At 38.2% G+C, this 9,871-nt stretch overlaps 1 protein-coding gene across 1 annotated transcript; it reads right to left on the bottom strand.

Annotated features, from left to right (window-relative positions):
• Positions 1–380: 380 nt before the first annotated feature.
• Positions 381–7,070, bottom strand: LOC116248343 (disease resistance protein RPV1-like). Its single transcript, XM_031621084.2, has 6 exons — positions 6,219–7,070; positions 4,692–5,820; positions 4,189–4,488; positions 3,258–4,061; positions 1,682–2,389; positions 381–1,215 (listed from the first exon to the last, which is right to left on the bottom strand). The coding sequence occupies exons 1-6, from the start codon at positions 6,758–6,760 to the stop codon at positions 661–663; spliced, it is 4,038 nt and encodes a 1,345-aa protein (XP_031476944.1). The 5' UTR covers positions 6,761–7,070; the 3' UTR covers positions 381–660.
• Positions 7,071–9,871: the final 2,801 nt, after the last annotated feature.

Below are 9,871 nucleotides of genomic sequence, written 5' to 3'. Positions count from 1 at the left end.
CAGATTAGGAGTCGCTGACGACTATCTCTGGTCAACTTTGGGCCGAGTTATTTCAATTGACATGAAAGCCAAATCCAATATATGGGCATATGTGTGTGAACACAGTAAATTATAACAGTCAGTATATAAAGAGGACTTGAGTATACTCTTGTACTGAGGATTCTAAAATATAAGAAATTTTCAAGGGTTGATGTTTACGTATTTATTATGTAAATACAACCAAATAGTATGACAATGAAACCTATCTACGAACTTCGTCAAACCAGGGAGGTAACAGACATTATTACCAGTACCACACCAGCTAAATACTACAGGCAAGATTCAGCTAAAATATTGGCAAAGAATTATGAATATAACACATGCAAACTTAACTCTTGAAGGAATAACCACAAAACACACACATTTAAATATATTTTTTTTTTAGCAGCATAAATAAGGTATGTATATGATGGCAATAGCATGTGCATACAAGCCCAATACCCATCGTCATATCATCCCCTCTAAACGTACGCAAGGGCCTGTGCTTTGTATATCAGACTTCAACAGCTCAATGCCAAAAATATTGATCCACAAGCTTTTGGCAGCCACTTGGATCCAATTCGCATTCTTTGGCTTTTCCAGTTCTGGGCTTTATGTTATGTTGGCTTGCTCTTAAGATGGTCAACCAAATTTCACAATAACAAAATTATCGTCAGCTTCAATCGGATCGGGATATAACCAATGATCGCAATGTTCCGTATATGTGAATAAATCACCGTGGAGTAGGACGCAGCCGTCGATGGACACACGCATGGTCATCATCGTCCTCTGCCGGGCGTCGTCATTTCTCTTAAATTCTCCTTCTGTTGCCATCTTCATCAGCTCGCTATCCCTCCCAAATGTAGCCGTGGGCAACTTCCTATATTCCTCCTCTTCACTAGTTCCGTGCCATTGAATTCCAATTAAAGCTGAAAACTGGAATTTAGCATCACCTGTCGTTATCTCTTTCAAAACAACTCTGACCGGCTGGCTGTCTATAGCTCCATCGCTTGGAATGCTTTTATGAACAAGTTCCGAGCCATTACTTTCGTCTAGTTCCGAGCAAATGTTGTCCAAGCTGCTTTTATCTACATGCAAGTACAAGATGGCTGTCTCGAACTGCTTGGGAAGAAGGAAAGAGGGGGACTGTGGATATGACGAGATGGAGAAATCTCCTAGATTTTGAAAGTTTGCTTTCTGGAAAACAGAGGAGAAAACAGATGATGGAGATATCGTGGTTAGTGAGTAAGCATAAAGCCATAAACATATCCATAAAGGTGAAACTGAATGCCTTCTTAGATGGGATGCCACTAACGAATGCCAGAACCTTCATAAGCTTCCATTAACTTTTACAAACATCTTTGAATCGAAGCTCTGCTTTACAATCCCAGTCAGACCAATTGGAATTCTCAGAAACACGCTCTACATTCCCGCCTACTAAACGGTCTACTCAATTGAAGTTATAGAAAAAGGACCAAGTTGTGCATTTTGATTGAGTGGAAACTCTTCAAAGAAGAGAGAATATCTTGTAACTTTGACCTTGTTTGCTGCAAGGTTTGGGTTTTAAAATTGTGACCTCCCAACTCCCACTAATTTGGTAACCTTCAGAGTTACCCCTATCAATGGACGAAAAGACATAACAACGGTTTTCCAAGATGTTTACCTGAAGTCTTTCCAAGAATGAGTCGTCAAGGCTTCTACATCCTCTAAGGTCCAATCCTCGTAACAATTTCATCTGCTTAATGCCAGGAACGTCCTCAAGCTTTCCGCAGCCCCTTGCTTCGGGTGTGGTGAGGGAAGGTGGGAACCAAGGCAAGAACTTGAGCCCATGGCAATGAGAAACTGATAGGCGCTTAAGGTTCTCTAGAGACACAATGCAATGTGGCAGCTCTTCAATGGCTGTCCAACTCAAATCAAGCACAATCAAGCTCTTAAGCTTTTCAATCCAGTTTGGCAAAACTGCAATATGTTGACAGTGTGAAGCATCTAGCAGTTCAAGATTGAGAAAGGAACAAATGCATTCAGATATTTCTGTCAACGAGGAACACCGCTTTAGATACAGCCACTTCAGTTGCTTCAAGTGTCTCATGGATTCAGGCAGAGCTGAAATCTGGAAGCAACCAGTAAGGTTAAGATTTACAAGTGAGGTCAACTGAGAAACCTCTTGAGGCAGTTCCTTTAGTGATTTGCAGTTGTACAAATTCAGGTCAGTCAAGCTCTTGAGATGCCCAATAGATGGATCAAGTTCAGTCATCCTAGCACAACCTCCAAAATCCAATGTCCGTAAGTGTGTCATCTTGCTCGAAAAAAGTGGACACCTGGTGAGGTTTTCACAATGACTGAGTACCAGTTCTTCCAACTTGTCAAGTTCCTAGGCCCAAAAACAGAAAAAACATACATTTTGTAAGAATGACAATGTACAAGAGTGAAGCACCGATCACCTGCCTCAGCTGCACCAACTAATTAGGGCTCTCAACTTCAAATAAGTCAAGAATGTAATTAAATTGCTGCTTATGATAGAAAAATGATATATATATATATATCTATATATATATATATATATATATATATATATATATATATATATATATATATTTGTCATTTAAAGTCTTGTGGTTCATAAATAATTTACATCTCCATCCGTAAGATTCACTGTAATATATTGCAGGCAAGGTTTTCAGTGTTGAGGCTTGTAAAAATATGTATACATAGGAGATGTTTGGCAACAATAATACATTGTTATTGTTTCATAAATGTACCCCAAAAAAATATGACAGATTTATGGAACACATTGTATTATAATGTTTTGTGAATTTGCCTCATTTTTTGAGGCACATTTATGGGACACTAACATATGTTACTATTGCTAAACGATCTCTTATGGACTGTTTGACATTGGGAACACTATATAAGTATTCCATGAATCTGCTTCAAAATTAGAGTAGATTCATGAAACTCAAAAAAAAGTGTTCTATGAATCTGTTTTTTTATTTTTGGGTAGGTTCATGAAACAGTCACATGGTGTTCCTAAAGTCAAACACCCTACCTCTTAAGGTTAGGTTATATCGAAAAAGAAGTAGAGATATCATTTTCCTTGGTGGACTGCATCTATCTTCATTTTTTCGATCCCGCCAGTTTTGAAATTTTGAGTTGCCACTAATTTGACAAATTTCAAAAGCTGCCCCTACCAAGTGGGCGAAAATAAGTTAATGGGAAAAGTGGCACCATAATTTGTTTACCTGAATGCCAAGAACATTGACAATCCTGTTGCAGTAGCTTAGATCCAATTTCTGTAATCCCTTTAGACTTGAGACATCTGGAATGATTTCTAATTGTTCACAATCGAAGAGGATAAGCTTTTTGAGTGAGGTCAACTGACAGACTGCTTCAGGAAGTTCCATCAATGATTTGCAGCCCTCCAAAGACAAGCGAGCCAATGACTTACAATTCCCCAATTGTGATGGCAAAGTTGAAATTTCAGAGCAAAATTGGATGTCAAGCTCTTCAAGTGAGGTCAATTGCCAATTTTCTGAATGCAGTTCTTTTAGTGATAGGCAATAATGCAAATTCAAGTCAATCAAGCTCTTGAGAAGCCCAATAGATGGATGAAGTTCACTCATCTTCTGGCAACTCAAAAAATTCAATTTCTGTAGATGTGGCATGCTAGTAAAATCTGGACAGATGATGAGATTATGACAACCCGTGAAATTTAAGACTTTTAATTTGCCAAGTAACACCGGCTTCAATGACTTAGGATCCTCCATTTGTGATGGCAAAGTTGTAATTTCATAGCAATTTGTGAGGTCAAGCTCTTCGAGTGAGGACAATTGCCAAATCTCTTGAGGCACTCGCTTTAGCAACCAACAGCCAGTTAAATCCAAGTGAGTCAAGCTCTTGAGAAGCCCAATAGATGGATGGAGTTCACTCATCTTACTGCAACCATTTAAATTCAATTTTTGTAGACGCGGCATGCTTGTAAAATCTGGACAGATGGTGAGCTTCCCACAACTGGTGAGCTTTAAGACTTTCATTTTTCCGAAGACCTAAAAAAACAAAAGATTAACCTTTTGTCAGAGGATGATAACACCACAAGAGATTTGCATCAATCATGTAAACATCATGTTCCTGAAAAGCTGAAAAAGTGTGTATACCTAAAAGCTTTCCATTTACCTTGGTCGATTCCAATCCTTGTGGATTCCAAAGTTGAGTTATCAAGCTGTTTGATAAGTCAAGAACAACAATATTCTCAAGATGAAGGCCATCAGGAAATGAATCCAAGTGTCCTTTAATACACCATTGCAACCATCTGAGCTTCTTAGGAAAATGTTGAAATTCACCTTTCAAATGTACAAATTCCCCCAACCGGAGCATTCTAAGTTCAGACATAGCTATAAAAGACTCAGCTTCAACATACATACGTTCCTCAAATATACCCGAGTTGAGTTGAATTGCTTCAATTTTTTCCATTCCCTGCATTTCAAATTTAATAAACAATTAAAATTGGCAGACAGTTAAGGCATGAGACAGAGAAATAATAAAAAAAAAAAATTAGTAATAATTAATAACATAGCAGTAATAACACCAACATCTAAAATAGCCAACTAAAAGGAAATCATAACAAAGACATGGAACTAATAATAACAATAATAATAATTGAAGAGATGGACTCTTACTGTCTTGTTTTGCAATACATCTAATGCTTCATCAGTCTTCCACAACCTGCTGCGCATTTCGGGTTTCGAATTAGGGCTCTCATCTTTCACAATTTTTCTTCCCATGTCACGTATTTGGTCATGCATTTCAAAATCTCCACTGCGGTCATTTATACTTACCAAACATTTGCTCATTAAGACTTCGATTGTTGTCTCTGGGAAGACCCCACAAGCTTTCCACATGAAGGCAGCATGCTCTCTTTCTTCCCCTTTCCACATGAAGGCAGGATGCCCTCTTCCTTGCCCAACAAAGAAGCATGCTATGTCCAAAAATACCTTTTTTTCTTCTTCCTCAAGCACATCATAACTTATCTTTAGCGTCTCATAAATACCTTTATGTTGAGCGGCCTTCAACCTCGCCAACATATTTTCCCATTCTTCATCGGTTTTGCGACAATAGAAAAGTGGCCCAAATACCTTAAGGGCTAATGGCAGCCCAGAAGCAATAGATACAACTTCCTTTGATAATTCTGCAAACTTGGCATCTGGCTTCTCTTTCCCAAATGCATGCCAACTAAAAAGCTGAAGTGATTGGGCAGCATCTAGCTTCTCAAGCTCATACAAATTCACTCTTTGTTCTCTCAAAACCCCCTTATCTCTGGTAGTAATGATGATTCTTGACCCTGAGCGAAACCAATCTAGGCTGCTCACCAGGGCATCGAGTTGTGATTGATCATCAACATCATCAAGAACTAGCAGAACCTTCTTAGCCCCAATTCGTTCTTGAATTTTGCCTATTCCATCGTCGCTGCTGTTTATGTCCACATCTTTATCTTGGAAAATGTCACCAAGCAGCTGTTTTTGGAGGGAAACAAGTCCTGCGGCTCTAATATTAGAAAGGAAACTACATGCCTCAAAATCGGAAGAAATTTGGTTATAAACAGCCTTAGCAATAGTCGTCTTGCCCAGGCCACCCATTCCATAGATCCCGACTATTCTTGCATCACCATGGGATTCAATATCTAGCACTTCCATCACATCTGCAACGCGAGAATCTAGTCCTACTGGATGTTTAGTTACAAACAAACGGGTCTTGTTTACTTCAGTCAAGAGTCTCTTCACTATGCGCCGGATGAGCTCTGCCTCGTCACTACCAGAAGTCCACAAGAATGCAACTCAAATTAATGATTTCCTATAATGAACTTTTTAAAATTTTCAGTACAGAAAGGGTAATTTATGAAAAGAAAAATATGATTTTCTAGGTCAACTAATATCTTTGCAAACAGGAGCGTCATATCAAAGAAAATAAATGAAAGGGATACATTTGTTAGCTATCATATTGTTTCTTTTTTTCTTTTGGACATCAACTAATATATATATGTATATATACACCACAAAGAATATGATGATTTAGACTACTAGTTTTGAGATGCATTTTTTAGCCCATTCACCAATAGGAAAACTGGATGGAAACTACGAGATTATCTTTTCATTAGCGAATTTTGGCAGCACAAACGGAGAGAACAAAGTAGGAACTAAGCTGCTTACCCTTCAGTGTCAGCCAAATTATACCCCGATACTTCCCCTGCTTTTGTCAACGCATCGCTCCATTTGTTCACTTGCTCAAAGTCTTTCGCATGGTACCCTTTAAATGCAGATTCAAAAGGCCCAATTTGACGACGGACATCTCTTGGCTCGACATGAAAGAACACCGGAATGATGAGCCTCCCGCACTCCACGATCTCTGTTATTTCTTTTAAACACCACTCCGAATCAGCATAGCCTTTGGAGAAGATGGGCACGAATATTTTGGATCTCTGAATGTACCCAAATAGCTCCTCCACCTTCTGCCCCTTCTCCAATTTCTCATTGTCGAAGAAAGTGATGATGCCTTTATCTTTCAATGCTTGATGCAGGTGACCGGTGAAGGTCTTGCGCGTGTCTGGTCCCCTAAAGCTCAGAAACACGTCATACAGGAACCCATGGTTCTTCACCCCTGGTGAGGATGATGAAGGCTGTGAAGAAGCCTCAGCTTCATCACCCTCATAATCAAGCCTCTGGGAATATCGTGGTGACCGTGGCCTTTTCATAACACCCTGCCAAAGATCGATGCAGCAAAAATGTGAAAAGGTTCCACCCGTTCTTATAAGAACTCTCTCTGATCACTCCCCCTCGACGCCTAAAAATGGTGTGACGGAAGAGTTAAGAAAGTGCTCCACAATGTTTTGATCCTCACAGTGATGCTCCTTGAATCATCAGCTGGTGGGTGAAGACAAAGAAGGAGAAGGAGATTGTCTGAATGTGTGTTGGTGTAGACAGATGGGAGAGATGTAGTGGAACTTCAAGTCTACTTATATATGCAGGAAGGAAACCCTGTTGAAGGTGATGGAAACTTCCGATTACTTTCCTGGAAGGAGGACGCGACCTTCTTCAAGACACCGCTGGCTTTCCTTTAAATTAGAAGTTGTTTGTAACATAATTTGTAAATGACTAGGATACCCTTCCTCTGCCAGAGAGAGAAAAGCTCCTCCCCGTAAGAACAAGGAGGAAGGAAAAGTGAAACCCATGCCTTGTTTTTTTTTTTTTAGCTATGATATAACATGCGGACATGTCGCTGTTTGAGGATGTATCAAACGGGTGAAATTTCACCGGCTCGTCTTCCGATGTATCAAACGGGGTGAAATTTCACTCGCTTTAGGTTAAAGCGAGCGGGTGAAATTTCACTTGCGAGACCCTTTCTTCTCTTGCTCTCCTCTCGACCTTTTCGACGCCATCTCCTCTTGACCTTGTCGTCCAAGAAATTTCAATCATTTATTAATTATGTTTACAATGTGGTGTCCAAGTTTAGGGGTAGGGTTGGTGTAACGGATGAGGCGGAAGTGGGTAGGCAATGATATTTGGTTTCGAATTTTGGAAACATCACCTTCCTAATATCCAACACTTAAAAGTAAAAGCATTGCAGAAGCGGCCTCCAAAGCACTAAAAGTAAAACTTGTATCCTAACAAGACGTGGCATTGGATGAGAACTTTAGCCTTCAGCCCCCGGTGGGTCGGGCGATATTCATGCTGAGATCCGACAACGATCCATCTTTGTTACTATATATAAACATCAGATCCCATGTTAATCAGATCTGAATTCTGGTCTAAAAGAAAAGGTCTCAATTCAAAAATATAGAATACGGTAATTATTTGAATTCGGTAAAGATTGGATCTCGCCGAAGTTTGAACAGTTTATGTACCAATATTTATTAAACGGATTTAGATTTGGGCATGTAAGTTCATAATTGAGTTTGATTCTATGCTATTACCACAAACGTGGGCTAACAACAATAAGGCTAATAGCATGCTCGAAAAGCCATGTGTTCGAGGGTCCACCATAAACATGACAACGCTTTAGTGTGTTAATTTTATGTCCAAAGATCTCCCAAACGACAAGAATTTATGTTCTCTTTTTTTTGTTTGGTCTAAATCTGCCCTTCTTCATTTTTAAATTATCGAACAATAGTCTGGGTTTATTGTGGTAAACTTTTAGTTTTTCTACTTTTTGAAAAGTAATGCGTACCAATATTGCTTTTTAAACTACCGATTTTGATATCACTTAATTTGCATAAGCTATATTAAAAGAGAAAGATTGAGTATATTTCATATAAGACTGAGCACCAATAAAACTCTCTCCCTCTCTACACCTAAAAATGGTGTACCAAAAGTGTTAAAGGAGCCCTCTTTTTCCATTTGTCACATTGTGATTGATTTTCGTGCATCAATACTGTTAATGATTAAATATCTTTAATTCACATTAAAAAAGAAATTTTTTTATAAAAACAAAATTGAAAATGAAAAAAAAAAGTAAAAAAGATTATGAAGGATATTTTAATAAATTACCAAAATATCCTTCTTTTCTTTTCTTCACGTCAGATCCAGATCAGATAACGACCGTAAGCTTTATTTGGACTCCATCAAATTTAGTCAAGAGTGCTGTCTAAAGGAAAGCAACCCGAAGCACCACAAGAGTTCACTTCATTGAGGTCGAAGTGGACGTAATGCTTTATATTTCTACCATATCTAAATGCGTTGTTATTTTAAGTTTCTTCTATACTCTACAATGTCATTGCATTGAGAAAATTCCCCATTTTAATTTAAGCATTTAAGCTTAATGTTTGACATTAATTTTATGAAGAAAAACTGTTCCTGATCTTATGGGGAAACTTTAAAAGCAAAATTGAAGTTTTATAAATCAATACTATTGAAAATACCCAAATATGTTTCTTTATTAATACAAAAAAAAAAAAATCCAATGGCCGATGGGTAAAGGGGATATAAACTTCTGGCAAGTCGAGTGGGCGGGGGTTTGCCTATAGCACACCCAGTTTAAGGGCACTTGTATATAGTCAGTGGCGAGAATGATGGATCAGAAAGATCCTATGTAGAATCCTTTGTCATTTTGACAGTCTTTCTGTTTTCCTTTTCGTTCATCTGTTATTATCGGCAGAAATTTATTGGATCCGATAATTAATATCATTCTTGAGTTTATTTTAATGCGCCATAAGTATCTTATTTCACCTTTTGCACCTCAAGTCAATTTGTGTCATTTATGGGTCACAAAATATAAAAAATAGAAGTTCAATTAATCTTTAAATAAGAGAGATTTACAAGGATGCCAAAAATCATGAAAAAGAAGCCAACAGTGGTCAATTTGTGTAGTTTTTATAATATTTACTCCTATGTACATAATTCCTATTATTGAAAGGTTCTTTACTCTCACTTCGATTTTTGTTCGTTTCGCTACTTGTGTCCAAAAAATGTTGGATTTTCTTTTGGTTCTCCCAACACATCACTCGCAGAATCAACCTCTTCATCATTGAATCCAGTATCGTGATCTCTACTGGACTTATTCAGCACCAATTCACATATCACAGACATTGAAAATTCAGTGCCAACTACCATTTAGCTTCAATTGATTGGTCCGGTGTGCTTTGATGCTAGGATTGGTGGCACGCCCATTGAACTGCGGAAAGATTTTTTTGAAAGAAGCAATTCAACTCTCCTAAAAGAGGTGGCATCGAAAGTGATATGAAGAGAGCCAGATTTTTTTTTATATAGTAAACATATTTTTGATTTTGTAGAGCTGCCCCATATAACTTGAACCAAGGTTTAACATTCAATTAAGGTTTCAAAAAGTAGGTTCCGTGGGGCATACGCTC

The sequence above is a fragment of the Nymphaea colorata genome, chromosome 2 (genome assembly GCF_008831285.2).
Source record: "Nymphaea colorata isolate Beijing-Zhang1983 chromosome 2, ASM883128v2, whole genome shotgun sequence".
In the NCBI taxonomy this organism is placed as follows: Eukaryota; Viridiplantae; Streptophyta; class Magnoliopsida; order Nymphaeales; family Nymphaeaceae; genus Nymphaea; species Nymphaea colorata.
The sequence above is the reverse complement of the archived record's forward strand: the minus strand, read 5'-3'. Positions and strand labels throughout refer to the sequence as shown.